At 39.0% G+C, this 19,386-nt stretch overlaps 1 protein-coding gene across 3 annotated transcripts in view; it reads left to right on the forward strand.

The window, feature by feature from the left end:
* Positions 1 to 19,386, forward strand: part of zbbx (zinc finger, B-box domain containing) — a 170,885-nt gene that overhangs the window by 52,823 nt on the left and 98,676 nt on the right. For 2 of the 3 annotated variants that reach the window (XM_041810314.1, XM_041810320.1), the window contains exons 6-7: positions 31 to 126; positions 18,444 to 18,659. In XM_041810314.1, the coding sequence (XP_041666248.1) occupies positions 31 to 126; positions 18,444 to 18,659 (312 nt within the window). Of the gene's footprint in view, positions 1 to 30; positions 127 to 13,667; positions 13,688 to 18,443; positions 18,660 to 19,386 lie in introns of those variants that run through there. The other variant, XM_041810326.1, reaches the window with a different exon arrangement.

The raw sequence follows: 19,386 nt of genomic DNA on the forward strand, positions 1-19,386 counted from the left end.
CTGATTTTATCGTGCATCTCTGTGTTTTAGATGTGTGCTGAATGCACGGAGCACTACTGCATTGGCTGCTTTACCAGATTCCACCAGAAGGGGGCACTGAAGCTCCACAGGATCATCCCCGTTCAGGTAAGCATTGTCCCACGTGCATCAAGTCTGTTTTCTCCTCTCAGAGTGTCTCTCTTTCTTTTTCTTTCTGTCTCTCTTTCTCTTTCACAGATACTTTCAATAATAGCTGCACTGATCCTCCTTCTCCTTCTGCCACACTCATTCTTTCATTTAGAGCCCTCGCAGCCATGACGACAAAATCTACCTATCTCAACACCTTGTCATTTTCCCTTTTTACAGCCTTCGCACCCCAAATCAGCTTGTATGTGGAGACACTCGTGCTCACAAAACTCACTAAGAATGCCGCCCTGCATGTGTGTGCTTGTGTCTGTGATTGGAAATTAGAGGTCTGCTTTGTCTTGCCACCCGATAACAAAATGGATGTGCCTCATTAGCAAATGCCTTAATTACAGAAGCTTTTTTTGGCCACTTATTTTCACACACTCTCCCTCTAACCTTCCTGCTCTCTGTTACACACATGTCTGCACACTAAGACAAAATCACACCGTTAGATTAAGACGGAGCAGAGAACAAGCCTCAGGCAGCAGTCAGCCCAACAGCAGCCTTCAGTCAAAGATGAAACAGAGAGATAAGACAGCAGGTCAATAATTGAGAGTTTAATTAAGCCAACACTCTTGTGTTGGATCCAAAAAATATTCTGCCTTATATCTGTGAGATAATATCGTTGATTTGAATAATGGCATCTCTTTACCTTTGAAGAGCAACGAATGACAAACCTAAAGATTCTTGTTTGCACACCAGCAGATTAAGTTAATTAGGATGAAGAGAGAAATCGAAACAGGGTTTTAATTATCCCCTTTTATCTCCTCAGGCTGTTTCCTGGTTAGGAATGAGGCTAAGACGGTACCTTTCTTTATTTCCATGTACACATGCAAGTAGCTGAACAAAACATTTTTCAAGAAATGTACTTCAGGAATTCAGGAAAAAAATGGTGCAATTGAAAGAAGATCAAACTTCACCTTTTTCAGAATTAAAAGGAACCCTGCATGATCAGACAAGTTCATCTTGTTGGATAGATATTTGTATGTCTCATGTATTTATTGAACTAAAAAACTCACAAGATTTCTGCATTTTGAGTCATTTGAGTTTATAAATTAACCAGATGACCGCCATGTTTTATTCCGCGCTGGCGCCTTGATGTCACAGTTCTGTGATGTGATCCTCACCGCTCCTATGCAGTAACCTGTTTCAGACTGGCAGCCAGAGTCAGGGCTGCATCTCAGAAACGCAGCACGTCTCACACATGGAGGATTCTAAAATTTGAGGTCTCTTCTATTTTATATTTGCACCATGAGTGGTTATCTGTCCATCTAGATAGGAAAATGATAAATACAGAGCCATATTTACCTTGTTGTTGCAAATATTTACGTCCACATGGGTAGAAAATGTTCGAAGGCCATGAGCTAAAATGTGTCTGTTTAATAAAGTTGTTTCCCGAACTTCTACTCTTTATGAAGGTTTCTGTTTCCACACGGTTCAGGTAAAGATAAATACAGAACAAAAGGACTTCTGGATTGCGCCTTTCAAAGTAAAAGTCCACTTTAGCATTTCTTTGGAGAAGCTCCGTTCGTACGTACATAATACTTCTATTCTGAAAAGCTCCCGGCACAATTCCACTATATACTGAATTCAGTCATTTGTAGTGAGCTTCATTAATGTAACACTTAGAAGAATGACAGAGCTTTGACAGCAGGGAGACAACATGGCGGTCTCCTGCTGAGCTCATGAGCTGAAATGAACTCAAAATGCAGATATATGGGATATTTAGTGAATTTTTAGTGAATTTTTTTAGATTAATATACATTTGAGACATACAAATATCTATCCAACAGGATGAACTTGTCTGACCATGCAGGGTTCCTTTTAAACACTGCCACTGAAATGAAAAAGGGAAGATATTACTTAAAATGACATTTTGTGCCATAGAGTCAAACAAGTCAAATATGACCCCAATTCCAAAAAAGTTGGGGCGCTGAGTTAAATGTAAATACAAACAAAATGCAATGATCAAATCTTACAAACCCATATTGCATTCACAACAGAACATAAAAAACACATCAGATGTTGAAACCGAGACAAAAATCCTCTCATTTTGATTTTTATACATTTTTATTTAACCTTTATTTAACCAGGAGAAAACCTCATTGAGATTAAAAATCTCTTTTTCTAGAGTGTCCTGGGCAAGATTAACCTTGCAAAGCAGATGGATTCGCCTGTTTCCATGTTTCTCACTGGTGAATCCATCTTGCAAAGCTCCCATCTGAACCATTCGGGCCCGGTTAGAAAGAACAGGACCAATCAGCATCAGGGGGCAGTACTTTCTGGTGCGGTTGAGTCGTGACGTGAACAAGCAGCGACAAGAGGCCGTAGATTAGCGTAGATGCTGCTAAAGCGCCAGTTTTATCAGAACTTGACCACATTTCTTCGTTTAAAGAAGAACAAAGAACAGCAGTGAGTTGTTTTCTTTTCAAAAACGACAAAAGTCGTGTACTGACATGTCTACAGTCACCATGGTTCGCATTGTGCAGTTCTCTATGGAGTTTACTCATCGGTAGCGGCGCACCTCAGTAGGGGCCTCGACGTCATGTGTTTTGTTGCTCTGACTGGCCCGTAAAGATGTGACAGACAGAGCGTTCATCCAGTCACCCTCTGAGTTTTTTTTTTTTTTTAAAGGCTGAAGGTCAATACTGGATGCTAGTAATCTTAGGTCCCTCAGGTAGAATTAAAAACAGATGTGATTCTGTTCTAGAAATTATTGTATGGGCTCAGAAGCACTTCCACTTCCACAGTTCACTGTGCCATCCACAAATGCAAGTCAAAGATATAAAGAAAGATGCAAAGAAAAAGCAATACGTGAACATGATCCAGAAATGCTGGCATCCTCTCTAGGCCAAAGCTCATTTAAAATGCACTGAGGCAAAATGGAAAATGGTTCTGTGGTAAGATAAATAACACATGATAACGTGTGATGATACCATGTCCTGTAGACTAAAGAGGTGCAGGACCATCTGGCTTGTGTCTGTCATGATAGTAGAGATAAGACTGTCAAACAGAGAAGCTTGTTTGAACAGGTGGACTCACCTGAAGTTCAACAATTTGCTTGTGGCTCTGCTGACACTGTATGAGTGTTTCAAAACAAAAAAAGCACAATCAGGATGAAATTTGCTGCAACTTCAAAACCAGATCAGACTTTTTTGTCTCTCATATCTTTTAGTTTTCTTGGCTGAAGTTTGTTAAGGTATGTTGACCAGTACTGTTACAGATGTTGTTTTGTATTTATCAATGTACTCTTGGCTTATGTGCATCCTCTGCCATAATTTTAGATGCATTATATATACAGTGGATGCACTTGAAGCTTTTGCCATCATGATTATTTTCTTGGGTAGCAATATTTCCATCCAGAAGTACCAACAAAGAGTTCTGCTGTGCTGTGATGTGCTCTGGACATTCTGCAGCTGAGTGCATATACATCCTGTGATTGAGCATCAGAGTGTGTCTCTTATGTGGCTGTGTGCATAATCATGTGTTTGTGTTGCTGGTCACTAAGGTATTTTGAATCTCAATGTCAGAGAGTGCACAATGGCACCAACTGTTCTGTACCGTTGTTCAGCTAATGCCCACAGCTCTGTCCTGGCTGCTGGTTGGGTCATTCCACTGTTATGTTACCGGGTAAAACAGAACAGAGCGAAGCACACAGACAGAGACAAGAGGACACACATGGAAACAGCTCAGTGAGAGCACACAGGACAGCTCTCTGTTTCTCTGCTAGCTGCAGTCTCAGTGATGCATGGGTGAAAGCTCATGCACAGTTTCAATCACACAAACATGCATATGTTTATACAGTCACTCATGGAAACTGTGTTTTGGCAACACATGAGGACGGGGGATTATACTCATGTAGCTGATGCTGACATCTCTCCCTTTCCCCTCTGCTAATCCTGTTTCATGAGGGAAAGAATGAGGGAAAGAGTGACAGCCCATACCAGTAATAGAGACAAAAAGAATATGGATTTCATCAGGATGTTGTGTTGGGACTTTTGCCAGGACTTCATCTGCCAGTACTTCAGGCTCACACACTTACCTAGCTTAATAAATGATGTTTTTTTTATTAGAGTAAAGGCTAATTAATGCTCTGTGTTCAATAAGGATGGAGGCTGTGTTTATTTCATCTTTATTTCTGCACATTCTCTTAGAGCCTATGAATGCAGACCAGCACCAACAGTAATTATGGGGGCAACACGGGTTAGCTCAAAGTTTAAGACAGACTAACAAAACACAATAAAGTGGAATATTTAAAAAAACAGATTTTTTTTTGAAGAAAGATTGTGTGAGTTTGTTAGAAACTATAGATTGAACTGAAACTCAGTGATGAGGAAGTCAAGCTTAATATGCACTGGAGTGAATGTTTGAAGTCACTCCAATACAAAGGAAGAGTGTATGCATGTGAGTAGTGACCATTGTGACAGTTGTATTTAGAGGCATTGGAATAGTAGTTTTTCCTCAGATTCCAATACCTGAGCCTTGGTTATTGACTTATACCAAAAAACAATCTGATACTGGTGTAAACTTTCTGGACTGACTGTGCCGTGAAAAACTGCCACATTATTTTAGCCCTTCAGTGAACTCAGAACATGGCTCAACAAATAGAATGGTAGTGTACAGCGTCTCTGTAAAATGGAGGGTTTTTTTTATGATAATTTTGTGAGTTTTGTATTAAAATAACAATACACGGCGGGCCACATCACAGGCTCTCTCTCTCCATTATGTTCTACTGAGGTTGTCTCCATCATGGTCTGTATATTTAAGCATGCACAGTTCGACACAGCAAACAGCCAATCAGTGGTTCTTTCCCGTGTTCCTGACTTTTTATCAAATTATTTTTGCTGTTTACTTTTTCTAATTTTTATGACAAGCAAGGATGTTATAAGTCATCAAGGTTAAGTTTACATTTTTATACTGGAGGAAATCTGCAGACCTCATACTGGTGGGCCAGTTATAATAAAAATATCATATAATCTGGTTGGCCGGGTATAGCATTGGCCCGTGAGTTTGACACCCCTGCTTTATATCTATCCATCCATTTTCTATACCACTTATTCTGTTCTGGGTCTCGGGGGGCTGGAGCCTATCCCAGCTATCATTGGGTGAGAGGCGGGGTACATCCTGGACTGGTCGTCATTCAACCACAGGGCTGACATATAGAGACAGACAACCAGGCACACTCACATTCACACGTACGGCCAATTCAGAGTCACCAGTTAACCTAATGAACATATTTTTGGTGGTGGGAGGAAGCCGGAGTACCCGGAGTACTCCACGGGGAGAACACGCAAACTCCGCACAGAAAGGCCCTGACCAGGAAGCGAACCAGGGACCTTCTTGCTGTGAGGTAACAGCGCTGACCCCTGCGCTGCCCTGCAGCCCCTGCTTTATACCTTCAACAAAATGCTAAAGAAGAGGGAAAAAATGAAGTTTATGAGGTGACATGCAGGATGGAAGTGATTTACAGTTGAAGCATTGTTTTTGCACGACACAAGAAAAATGAGCTAAATTAGGACAGAGGTTCAAATTAAGTTTTATTTTCCTCTCCCTGTACAACGCACAGGTGCTCTTTTCCTCCCTCAATTCCTCCCAGAGGTAATGTGAGAAATGATTTATGTTATTCTTGCCTTGATTCAAAATTAATGTATGGTGCTTGAAAATTTTTTTATACCACCCTAACCCTAACCAAAGTAAGGTTTATGCCACAGCTGCCCTAAATTAACAGCACTGGTAATTACCAAAATCATTTTTTATGTTTCTGCAATGGTTAATACACCAATATGTAGAAGCTCTTTAACCATAATGATATTCTGAATGCTAAAATAGAATTATTATTCTTATTTATGAATTTTCACATCTACTGATTTACAAAAAAACTGAAAAATAGTAAAGCACATTGATATTTCTTCATTAATATGTCGAATTATAGTTATTTACTTATGCTTGATTAATTTCTGACTTCTCAGAGAAGCCCAGTGAGCTGGCTCAAATTTGGGTGAATTCAGTTTGAAATTCCTCATTCCTGTTCAAAATGGTAAAATGTGGAGCTGACTGAAAATGAAAGAGTCCGCATTAAAGCACTTCATGATGCTGGATGGTCTCTGAGACAAATATGACAGGTGGTCTAATACATTTGTTAAGCACTAGATATAAAATTAATAAGCTGAATAAATTACATTTAGATTAGGAATAATGCTGCAACCTTCTTCCAAAAGATCTCCAATGAATAAAAATACCACTTTTTTATTGTTTTCCAAATACTATGTTATTTTTAGTGATGTGTTGCCTTATTGATACCCTTCCCTTTAATCCTCGAATTTGGCTGTTCCTACATATTGCGTCACAAGCCTGTCCGCATTAAAGCACTTCATGATGCTGGATGGTCTCTGAGACAAATATGACAGGTGGTCTAATACATTTGTTTGAGCACTGTATTTTTGTTTTCTTTCAAATATGTGCCATTTTTAGGCTCCAACGGTGAGGTCAGTCCCTATATCACAGCCAGCCACAAGGGGGCGACTGAGATATTTCAGCTAAATATTTCTGTGGCTGTCATGTTGTCTATGCTGTGTAGTGATAAATGAAAAATCCAAGCAGGAGAACTGCACTCCAAAACACCTGAAGCCAAAAGTTTCCGTAGGAAGCTGCAGATTTAATCAAGAATGAACTGATAAATAGGGTTCTAACATACATTATTTTTGCTCATAATGGCTTACAGGTGGATTTCTGAAAAATGGATGAAATTGTTTCAATCTCAGTTGTTGTTGGAGTTGTTTTATTTTATAACTACTGGGAGTTTATTAAAAATAATAACAGTACAAAAAAATCCATAAATACTGCAACATTTTTATCTCTACACATACTTTGAATATGATCATGTTCTGGGGGCTGGATGGGAAGATATGGGGGACCTGATGTGGCCCCCAGACCGCCAGTTGATGATCACTGATATACTTGAACAGCAAAAGTAGGATTTTTGTATCATGTTCTAAAAAAGCCAATTGAATGTATGCATAATGTGTTGAGCAAAATAAAAATCTCTGCTGCACAGACATCTGTATTAAACTTGTATTTTGACACATTTCAGATGAAGGAAATATTCCACTGTCCAGCCCATGTCTGCCATAATAGGATTTAATCTAATTTTCCCAGCCCTAGTCAGCACTAATTTATCAGTGTGGTGAGTTGATCTAAAATAAATTAACTTTGTTTTTCTTGGCAAATGTTCTTTTTAGCCATTCCTTATACTCATGAGAATCTCTGAAATCAAAATCAAACCTTTCTAAGAAGATACTGATTTGTTATTGAGTTATTCAAGTACAACATGAAGCTTCACTATTGATCTCTGTGGTTTAGTTTGTTTATCAGCAGTCTCCTAAATTATTTGTTACTATATTTGCTATATTTTTGGTTCTCAGTACTCCAAGAGTGGCTGTGAGTGACTTCTTTTGATATCAGGAGCATTTATAATTTATTGATGTAATATATTTTGTCTCCAGTGAGCTACTCCTCTTATTTTTAGAGCGTATTACTACAAGAGTGGCTGAGACAGATGTCTTATCAGAATCAATCAGAATGAACCATATTCTGGTGCCAAAATTGAAAGTCTACAGAACAGAACTGCTACACTAGCTACAAACCATGGGTACATTTGATGGGCATTTTTCTGCAGCCTTTAAGAGACAGGAAAAGGTGCTGGTTCAACCACTGGACTGATCTGCTGTCCATGGGGGCTGACCTGCTTAGAGGTTTCTGAAATTAAAGCCTCATTTTTCCGCTTGGTATGGACCGACACAACTGGATTTGCTTTTGGTACCTTTTTTTGTGTAAGCTGGGCTCTTAGCTGGTGGTGATGTCAATGCCAACAGATATGGCATGTTTAATGCAACAAAAACACAAGCCTGCACCTTTCACACTCACCACGGTGTGGTTATGTAGACTACTGTGTTCAAATATAGTATGAATAAATAAACAAGGTAGCTTCTTGAATCTTTGGGGTTTTACAGGATGACTAACCCTGACATGCAAGCAGGATTTCTAAGACCCTGAGACAACTGACCGCTGCATAAATGTAGCATGACAGATTATGTTGGAGAGTAGTTGCAAACAAAGCTCAAAGTCAAAGCTGCCAGGAGGGGGGTTTCAGACTATCTTAGATAATCTGTCAGGCACTTAGTTTGAAGTCTAATAAGGCTGTAAGTGTTCACTGATGTGCATCTGTAAGAGCACAGTTGGCTGGTGACCAGAATGAGGAAGAGAAAAAGATTTGCCATCAGAAGGTGTTAAGATCAGGGAAAATGTCCCCAGGCTTGTCAGATTGTTTGCAGACAAAGATTTAATTCTTCAAAATTTCACAGCCATGGGCAAGTGTCCTCCCACAAGATGCTGAATGAACTAATTTAAAACTTTGGTAGACTGCCACTGAACAAGCTGCACTCAGCTTTCATCACTGATAAGACCAGAGATATTTCAGACCAAGGACGAGTCTGCTTCCCTGCCACTCGGGCCCTTGACAGATTCATCCATCCATAATGACATCATTATCTTTTGCAAATGTTCAAACCTGGAGGCAGAATCCATCACAGGTGTAAACAAGAGCTTCTAACCAGAAGGCATCAAACATATGATTGAGCTTCCTCCCTGCTGGGGAAAATGTCTGGTTTGCCAAAAACTGCTCAGAATGCAAGAAAGGTTTAAATGCATGAAAATGTGCTGTATTTCTCTCATTGACAGATAAACTCATCCGTCAGGTGTTTATGACTAGGGGTGCAATGGATTAGCCAGCTGAACAGTTAAAGTTGGATCCCTTGGTAGTTGGCACCAAAATTACTACGACCCCAATTCCAAAAATGTTGGGATGCTGTTTAAAATGTAAATAAAAACAGAATGCAAAAATTTGCAAATCTCATAACCCATATTCTGTTAACAGTTCGGCTTAAACAACATGTCAGATGTAAAAAGACAGGTTTACAAAATATCACAGCATTGACTGCCCTCCCTCCAGAAACTCAACCAGTTTGGAGTGAGCAGAGAACTAATGTCAGTTTTTATCACTCCATGGTTGAATCTGTCCTGACCTTTGCCATTGTCTCGGTTTGGTAGTCTCTCATTAGGAGATAAAAGAGGTTAGAACACATCGATTAGGTTGCCTTTAAAATAACTGGTCTTAAATTACCTGGTCCGCCCCTAACCTTTTACAGGAGGGTAACATCTAAGGCTCAGGACATCATGCAGTGCTCTGAACATCCTCTGCATGCTGAATTTGAGCTCCTACCCTCTGGCAGGAGATTTATGCCAAAGACCAAATCCAACAGGATGAAATATTATTTCATAACTCAAGCCATTACACACAATGAATTACACAAACTCATTTTAAAAATGAATATGATGCATTTTATTTCACTACAGAGGTCTGAAAATGTCTTTTAACAATGGTTTTGCCTTCAGGTGTTGTTTAATGTATTTATATCCATGTCAGTGTTTGTGTGAATTTGTATGATTGTGTTTCTTATGTTTCATGTATTTTTGGGCTTTTATGCCTTTATGCATAGAAGAGGAAAGTGGATAGAGTCAGAAACAGCGATGAGAAAGCTGGAGAGACATGCAGGAAAGCAGCCAAAGGCCAGACCCGTAACCAGCAATGTTAATTTCAACTACAAATATTTGTCGACAGCCTTTTTTTCCATGACAAAAACTAGACTAAGACTGACAAAAATAAGTCTTTGATGACTAAAATTGACAGAAAGTAATTTTAGTTTATGTCAACATGACTAAAACTAGACTAAAATGTGATTTATTTACGCATTCTGTGATATTTCTCCACTAAGGATAAATCTGTAAAAAACAATGTATCTGTGTTTCTTCTGCCTCTCAGCTGTAGAAAGCAGGGATCCCAGGTTTGGCAGGGGGCATAAAACACATTACATTGATTTGGTACCAGATTTAGGCGTGAGAATAAATGCTTGGACTAAAAGTAAAGACTAAAATGTGAGGACTTTTTATGGACTAAAACTAGACTAAATTTTTTTGAGTTTTTCATCAGCTAAAACTGGACTAAAACTAAAAAAGGGTATTAATGATTAAAATGCGACTAAAACTGAAAGACATATTATCTAAAGACTAAGACTAAAATAAAAAATAGCTGCCAAAATTAACACTGGATCACAGGCTGCCTTCTCACGTGGAGCAAACCAAACCACCAGGCCATCTTCGCCCGGTTTTTCATGTTTTCTCCCTGGCTACAAAGAAAAATTACTTTAAAGTTCAATGCTACTGAAGTTTAAGTTGAAGAGGTTTAAACTGAGAAATAATACCACTGAGAACTATTAGCTCATTATGATTATGATGGCAGCAACACATCTGAAGAAAGTAGGGACAGGACACCGGTTAAGCTCAGTTGGCAGAGCAGACGTCCATGTGCAGAGGTTATAGTTCTCAATGCTTGGTCGCACAATCGATTCTTGGTCTCAGCCCTATTTGGAGCAAGTCTTCCCCCTATTCTCTCTCAGATCTGGGTAAGGCTACAAAAACATTTATGCTACACTGAAGGTTCCCAAGAGCACAGCAGCCTCCATAATTCTCACATGGAAGATGTTTGGCACAACCAGGACTCTTCATAGAGCTGGCCACCCAGCTAAACTGAGCAATTTTGGGGATGGGGGCTTAGAAAGAGAGGTGCAACAGATTTTTTTTTTGTTTTGGCCTTTCCCAGATCAGTGCCTGTCAGCAATCCTGTCTCTGAGCTCTGCAGGCAGTTCCTTAGACCAGTGGTTCTCAACTGATGGGTCAGGACCCAAAAGCTGTTTGCTTTGGGTCGTGGAACTGTTCGTAATGGGTTGCAAAGTGCAAGACTATCTATGGCAGGGGTCATCAAGTATCTTTGCACAAGGGCCAGATTCAGTCTCGACAGAAACTCTGGGGGCCGGACTTTCACATACACAAAAATGACTGTAAATACATATTTTGGTCTGATTAAAATATTATTGTAGTAGTATTTGTATTTTCTTTCAAAACACAGAACACTTTTAGTCATTCCCAGTGAGATCTATCCCTACTATCTATAATGCAGCAGGACACAAGGAGACAGACCTGACAACAGAACTGAAAATCACAGAGAGTGGGCCCTCCACAATTGTGATTTAGTCAGTTTTAACCCATTTTTGACACTTTAACCCCTTTTTCATACTTTATGTCCCCTTTTTGCCTCTTAGACCCAATTTTTGCAAGATTTTAACCCACTTTTTGAACCACTTTTCCTGCATATTTTATCCCCTTTGTGCCACTGTTCACCATTTTTGCCACTTTTAAACCCCTTTTCATTACATTTATTCAGTAATTTTTGCAACTGTAAAACAAATTTTTGCAACTTTTAACCCGTTTTTGACACTTTTAACCTCTTTTTGATCATTGTAGCCCCATTTTTGCCTCTTTAAATCTGTTATTGCAAGATTTTAACCCTTTTTGACTCACTTTTCCTGCATGTTTTATCCCCTTGTGCCAATGTTTTGTCCATTTTTGCCACTTTTTTTTTCGTTCTGCAATTTTTTAACCTCTTTTCATTACTTTTCTGCACTATTTTTGTCATTTGTAACTAATTTCGATACCTTTTGCCCCTTTTTTCCTGTTATACCATTTTTTTGCCACATTTTAACCTCTTTTCACCATTTTTTCTGCCAATTTTCAGCCCTTTGTTCAACTCCACAACCAATTTTGCCACTTGTCACCCATTTTTGCTACTCTCTAACCCCTTCTCACCACTTTATCTGGTCATCTTTGCACCACTTATGCCAACCTAAAACCAGATCAAATGTTGAGTCATTCTAAAACTATTTCACTTTTGTTTTTGAGGATGGATTTAACAGCTGCAGACATTTAAAGCCAAAGGATACTCTTCAAACCACAACATCTTCATCTCTGAATTTAATGATCTTTTGGGGGCCAGACAGGAAGCTTTGGGGGGCCTGATGTGGCCCCCGGGCCACCGGTTGATGATCAGTGCCCTTAGGCTTTAATGGGAGTCTTTTATGCACAATCATAATTTAAAAAATATTTTTATGGAAGCTTCCTTTTCGAAAAAAAAAAAAAAAGAAAAAGAAAAAAATTCTAGTCACCACAATTGTAGGTATTTTCTCATGCCTTCGAATAATGTCACTTTTGAGAGAGTGGAATAGATCCACATAAATATTTTGAGGAAAATGGTTACTGGCGACCCCCTAGCAACACATAAAGACCCCCAAGCCATACATAGAGGGATTCCCTACTCCAATAGGCACTCAAGTAGATGAATAAAAACACTTGGAGATCAAATAGTTTCCCTTCAAAATATCCTGAGGAAATCCTGAAGGTGATTTCATGCAACTAAACTGATTCTAAGGCACTAGAAGAAAATGTAAGGGCAAACGATGCCTGAGCTGTTTTATGATAGAAGGGACATAACTGTTTAGGGTTTCCAGTTTATATTGTAGAAAAAAAATCCAAGAATTATTTGTGTGGAATAAAGTGAAAATGAAAATAGGTCTAGCATATAGGTATACTTTATCTACTAAGCTGTGAAGATGAGACCAAATAAACAGGTGCTGTGAACCTGACTCAAAAGGTTCAATCTAATCAGGTAAAGTGCTCCTGCCTACATCTGGAGCATAACCTTCAAAGTCTCACAAAGAGAAGATGTCTTCACCTTTATTTTATGTGGGTGGAATCTGTGCATTATTAGTATTATCAGATAACTCAATACTAATAGTGAAAACAGGAGAAAATAAACTGCATGAATGTGATAGTTTCTCTTTAAACCAGGGGCTGAGTTCATTATTCTGATTCATTAATCATCACTGATCCTGGTGCTCCTGATTTCCCGCTCCAGACTTTTATCACCATGTCCCTGAAGACACCAAGGAGTCCAACAGAGACACATGGAACAATAATAAATGGAGTATACAAAAAAGACAGCTACAAAATCCATGCTAGGCTACAAAGTGACAGTGTGTGTTTGGTCATTTTATGATGCATTTTATAGTGCTGGTTTTCTTGTCAATCTGCCCCCTAGCTCCTTCAAGAAGATTTACTCTATCTGACAAGATGTAGCCTTATTCTGCAGGGCTCAAGCAACTTACTGAGCATGGAGGAAAGTGTAGAAAATGATTCTTTTTTTCTTTCTGAGAAACACAAGCCAGGATGTTTTACCACTTCAGGCTGAGCTCTTTAGTTACTGAGTGCATTCAGAAAGTATTCAGCCCCCCTTCTATTTTTTACTGTTGCTGCTTGATACTACAGACAAAAAAAATCATATTTTCATATATCATATCATATCATATCATATCATATTTAAGTGGACACAGAATTTGTAAAAGATTAAAATAACTACAATGCCACATTGATGTAAGTATTCAGATCCTTTACAAAAACACTTGAAATTTAACTCAAGTTCCTCCAATTTCTCTAGATCTTTGCTGAGACGTTTCTACACCTTGACTGCTGGAGTCCACCTGTGGTAAAACAAACTGATTGGACATGATTTGGAAAGGTAGACACCTCTCTATAGAAGGCCTTACAGCTGGCAATGCAGAGCAAAAACCAGGCCATATGGTCGAAGGCAGTGGTTCTCAACTGTTGTAGCAATGGGACAACTACCACCTTTAATGGAAATCATGACCCACATTTCCACTATTTTTTTTACCAGCTATATCTTATTTAATGAAAACTATTGCAGTTCGGAGCCTAGACAGAACAAAACAAAGAGACTAGGCAGAACTTCTTTGAGCAAGTGCATGCAAACCTGTTATTTCCCTGTTTTTCTGTAATAACATACATTTTTTTAAGTCTTTGGAAATGAAGACATTATCATGGGAAATCCAGCTTTCTTCAAGATATTCAAGTCCAATGTAACAGGATAAATAGGTCAGAATCTTAATAAAACAACCTTAAATTTATTGCTTGTCCAGCAACATCCTAGATCACTGATCATCATCTGGCGGCCCGGGGGCCACATCAGGCACCCCAAAATTTCCTTTTTGGCCCCCAAAAGATCATTAAATTCAGAGAAGAAGATGTTGTGGTTTGAAGAGTATCCTTTGGCTTTAAATGTCTGCAGCTGTTAAATCCATCCTCAAAAACAAAAGTGAAATAGTTTTAGAACGACTCAACATTTGATCTGGTTTTAGGTTGGCATAAGTGGTGCAAAGATGACCAGATAAAGTGGTGAGAAGGGGTTAGAGAGTAGCAAAAATGGGTGACAAGTGGCAAAATTGGTTGTGGAGTTGAACAAAGGGACGAAAATTGTGATGAAAAATGGTGAAAAGAGGTTAAAATGTGGCAAAAAAATGGTAAAAGAGGAAAAAAGGGACAAAAGGTATCAAAAATAGTTACTAATGACAAAAATAGTGCAGAAGAGTTAGTTAGTTTAGTTTATTCAATCATAACACAACACCAAACATTTTGCACAGTATAGACATTTCAAACAAAATCAATAGTCATGTGTTGAATAATGACTGAACAGGCATAGGCAGAAGCAAACTGCTTATAAAAGCCTATCCTACATTTTCAACTTTTTAAGCTACCAACTTCCAGCAATGCAAAGAAACAACAGATAATCAGTCACACTCTTACGCTTAAAAGATAGCTTTACAAACCATTTTCTTGAAAACGGTAATGAAAAGAGGTTAAAAAGTAGCAGAACAGAAGAAAAGTGGCAAAAACGGATAAAACAGTGGCACAAGGGGATAAAACATGCAGGTAAAGTGGGTCAAACGGGGTTAAAATCTTGCAATAACAGATTTAAATAGGCAAAAATGGGGCTACAATGATCAAAAAGAGGTTAAAAGTGTCAAAAATGGGTTAAAAGTGGCAAAAATTGCTGAAAAAAAAATGTAATGAAAAGAGGTTAAAGGTGGCAGAGGAGAAGAAAAGTGGCAAAAATGGACAAAACGTGGCACAAAGGGTATAAAACATGCAGGAAAAGTGGGTCAAAAAGTGGGTTAAAATCTTGCAAAAATTGGGTGAAAGAGTCAAAAAGAGGGCAAAAGTATGAAAAAGAGGTTAAAAGTGTCAAAAATGGGTTAAAACTGGTGCTAAATCACAGTTGTGGAGGGCCCATTCTCTGTGATTTTCAGGGGTCCGGCCAGTTCTGTTGTCAGGTCTGTCTCCTTGTGTCCTGCTGCATTATAGATAGTAGGGATAGATCTCACTGGGAATGACTAAAATGTTCTGTGTTTTGAAAGAAAATTCAAATACTACTACAAAAACATTTTAATCAGACCAAAATATGTATTTAATTTTTGTGTATGTGAAAGTCCGGCCCCCAGAGTTTCTGTTGAGACTAAATCTGGCCCTTGTGCAAAGATACTTGATGACCCCTGCCTTAGGGTCTGATTCACAAAAGGACTGTGCTGCTTTTTTTTGCCAGTAAACCTTTGCAAAAGCAAAGGGGTGAAGTGCATGTGAATATGCAAACGTAAATTGGGGTTCAGAAATTTGACTCAAAATTCTAATGCAAATAAGCTTTGTTTCATATACCATCAAATTAAAAAGGCCAGCTCTGATTGCCACAGGCAGTAACAGTGGTGATATTTACACCTCTAAAACCTGTTTAAAAGGAACAATTTCTTTCTCTTTCATTCTCTCTGTCTCTCCACCCTTCATACATATCATCTAGTGTGCGTTATTAGACAAACTTTATTTTACATTTGTTTCTCTCATTGAAAGTTTCTTAGTGATTATTGACAGCAGAATTGATATAAGATTGTGATTAATGAAGGAGGGAAGCAGGAGCTCAAAGGAAAAGTCCAGTACATTATGGTTTACTGACTTTCAGCACCATGGACAGCTCCACATGATGAATGCACATGGGCCTACAGCAGGTTTGCCATGTAATCTCCAGTTTGGAGCGTATCAAAACTCTGTGAAATTAGTCTATCCTTTTTGTTCATGTGCATCTTTTTAATCAATTGGGTGGCACTGATGATTATTTTATTGTGTGCTTTGGATACAGGTCTCTGCACCTTGTCAGTAAGCAACACATCATTTCTTTCCTTAATTGGGAAATCAATAACTCCCCTTGTACACATTGTCTAAACTGAGGCATCAACAGTTAAGGCTCTTAGGCCCATTTTTCACATTTATACAAAATAAAATATATTAAAATAAATTACATTTAAATTAACTCTTTAAGTGCCAGAGTTGCAAAATTGCGACAGGCAACACTGCTGAATCAAACAGGCTCTAGCTGCAAATATGGTGCTTAATGTTGTTACTACTTTACACCAGGAGATGGCAGACATGAGTAACTTCAATCCCAGCAGCATTTGTGGGTGTGTTTCTATTCAAAGTTTTGGAGAGAGAGTTTTGAAAGACGCACCCCCGGTGGAGGAGACAAGGAAGCGGTGGTTGTAGTCGGAGTGTAACGGAGAGAAAGAGAGCAAATTGTAGCGAGAATACTCACAGTGCCAGGAGGAATAGAGGAATATTCACCCTCTGACATGACGTTCAGTTGTCCGGTGAAACCATGGGTGAGACTGACAGTGCGTCTGCGAGCACCAACAGCGAATGCATGTGCCATGATAGTTCATAAGCAGCACATACTAAGGCTTTGCCTCATCGTGGCCGGGGAGGAAGTAATCGGCAAATGCTGAGGAGGGGACGTGGTGGGGGTATTGGGGTGTTCAAAACACCACAAATAGTGACAGAGGTAGGGAATGAAAAACACAGCGGAGGTAGGGGCAGACATGTTAGAAGCCGTGGGAGAAAACGCACAGCTAATGGCTGTAGAGGCTGCCTGGTGATGTCAGAATATGCAAATTAGATGAGTGAATTTACTCCCATCACAAACTTTGGATCATACTGAAGATTTTTCTCATTTACGGTATGCCTTTATCTTGAACCACCTTCAAGCTACAGCCGTTTGAAATCTTGATATCAAAATTGAATATTTTCTTGAAAAACTCTGGCGCCCAAAGGCTTAAGAATATTGCTGCAACATCCTACCAATAAGGTCTCAAAATCTTAAGATATCGAAAGAAATTATGGGAATACCAGCTTATTTATTTCACTGATACACTGACATTTTGATACCCAGTCAAATTTCCCAGCTGATCTTAAAAACATCACATTATTACCGTTAGCTTGTTAAATAGACTAATTAACATCTATCCAGCAGATTTCAATGCAGACTTGGGCATTGGATTACTTTTTGAAGTGAGACAGTCTACTAAGTTTGGAAGCACTTTTTACTCCAATGCTGAGTGGAAGAGAAGGATGGAGTCCACCTGAAGTCTGGTATAAGTGTCATAGCTATGACCTACCTGGTCATAGCGTATGCCTCTGTTAATATGGTGGTGACACAGGAGAATGAAGAAGAAGACCTTAAGTTCAAATATGATAAAACGAGTTATGGTGGTGATTTTCCGACTTCGGGTGTGAAGTGGAGGTCCTGGCTGCATCCAGGTACTCTTGCTCCACTCCCTTTCCAGGTTGTGCTGTCCAATACCATTTTTTCCTTCCCGATACTGATTCCCATACCAAGGTGTTGGGTATCAGCTGATACCATGTACCAATCTGCTACTGGTGGGAACTTCCTGGACTAACTGTGCAGACTAGCAAATTATTCTAGACCTATATTTGACAAAACATGGCTCAACAAATAGAATCATAATGTACAGCATCTCTGTGACCCTTAAGTTGTTTTTCATTGAGTTTCACTACGCATGACTGTACTCAACATTTTTTAGCTGTGAGCATGTTATGTCATCTTTTGGAATATATAATGTTGAGCTGGAACCCTTAACTCCAAAAAGCTGTGAAACATGTTACTAAACTATGTCACCTTGGACCCTCATATTTGTTTTTACCGTCTAGCAATCTAAATCCATCCTTTGTGGACCGGTAATCGCCTACACATATGTAACTCAACGCTCAAAGAACTAAGAAAATGCTAGAAAGACTCAAGAGGCAAACATACAATTATCCTGTTAGCGTAGGTTAGCAAACATGCCAGAGTGAAAAAGATCATTTATGAACCTGGTCTGAGACATGAGATATGTTCATGTGAAGTTTTGTGAAGACAGAAAAATTCAGCGAGCTGATTGTGTAACATTTCATTCCTGGTCTTTACACTGAGGCAATCAGATGTCATTTAGCAGTTCCTACATAAATTATTAACTTTGGCTCTATTGTATTGATTGTTGTTATATTTGTGCTGTATGTGTTAATTAATTAATTTCTGTCCAATAATAATTCCAGCTGAACCCTGCTGGTATTATTTCATTTATCGTGGACTTTCTTTACAGATGGACCTAAAGACTCATGTGAGCACTCAAGATGTTGTCAGCTTCCAGAACTCCTGTCGTGGTACCTCTACAAGCCCTAATCCCAGTCCCAAATCTAAACCTGGTCCAGATCACACCTCTAGATCTGATGAATTACCCACGCAAGGAGATCAGTGCCCAGGAAAAGAAGCAGAGGCTGAGGAAAAACCTGTGCAGTCACGTCATGAAAGCAGTCAGGTAGGTGGACACCTTTACAATGACTTCATTTATTTTAATTCTTTAGTACGAGTGTGGTTTACATGTTCAAGATCTGGGTTCAGAAACTTTAAAGGTGTCCTACTGAACTAAGCAGCCAACATACTGTATCAAGTTACCATAAAGATGTATGTTTTGTTTTATTTTTTAACTGATCTATAAATGAACTCACCTCTATTTATGCTTCCCTTGCTGTGACGATACAGCAGAAACATACCAAACAAGCTTGTGCACCATGTGTGTTTTACCTCTGCGCGACGTGAATCAATTTGAAAGACTTCAAACAAACCCTAATTGATGCCGAATCCACAGGCTCTACCACCAGGCAGGCTTGTGAGCTGCAAGTTCCTCAGACTAAAAATGCCCTCCAACGGTTTTAGGCTGGCAATAACTGTCAGACTGACATTTCAGGCTCTTTACACCACAGAACTCAATTTCCCCACATGAAAATATATTCTCCTCAAACAGCAGGGGTCAGGAGGTAATAGGGAGGTCGGTATAGTGTTTATATTAATGTGGTGTTCAGTGTACTGTAAAACTAAACAAAGAGTTATGACACCAAACATCTACTAAAGCAGCAGAAACAGGAACGGGTTTGCTCAGTAGGAAAGGGGATATTTTCCAAATAATGTGAATAATTAGTGTACATACATTGACACCTCATGTATGCCACAGATGTGTGTAAATTTATGAATAACCTACAATCTGA

Source organism: Cheilinus undulatus, linkage group 2 (assembly GCF_018320785.1).
Source record: "Cheilinus undulatus linkage group 2, ASM1832078v1, whole genome shotgun sequence".
Lineage (NCBI taxonomy): Eukaryota > Metazoa > Chordata > Actinopteri > Labriformes > Labridae > Cheilinus > Cheilinus undulatus.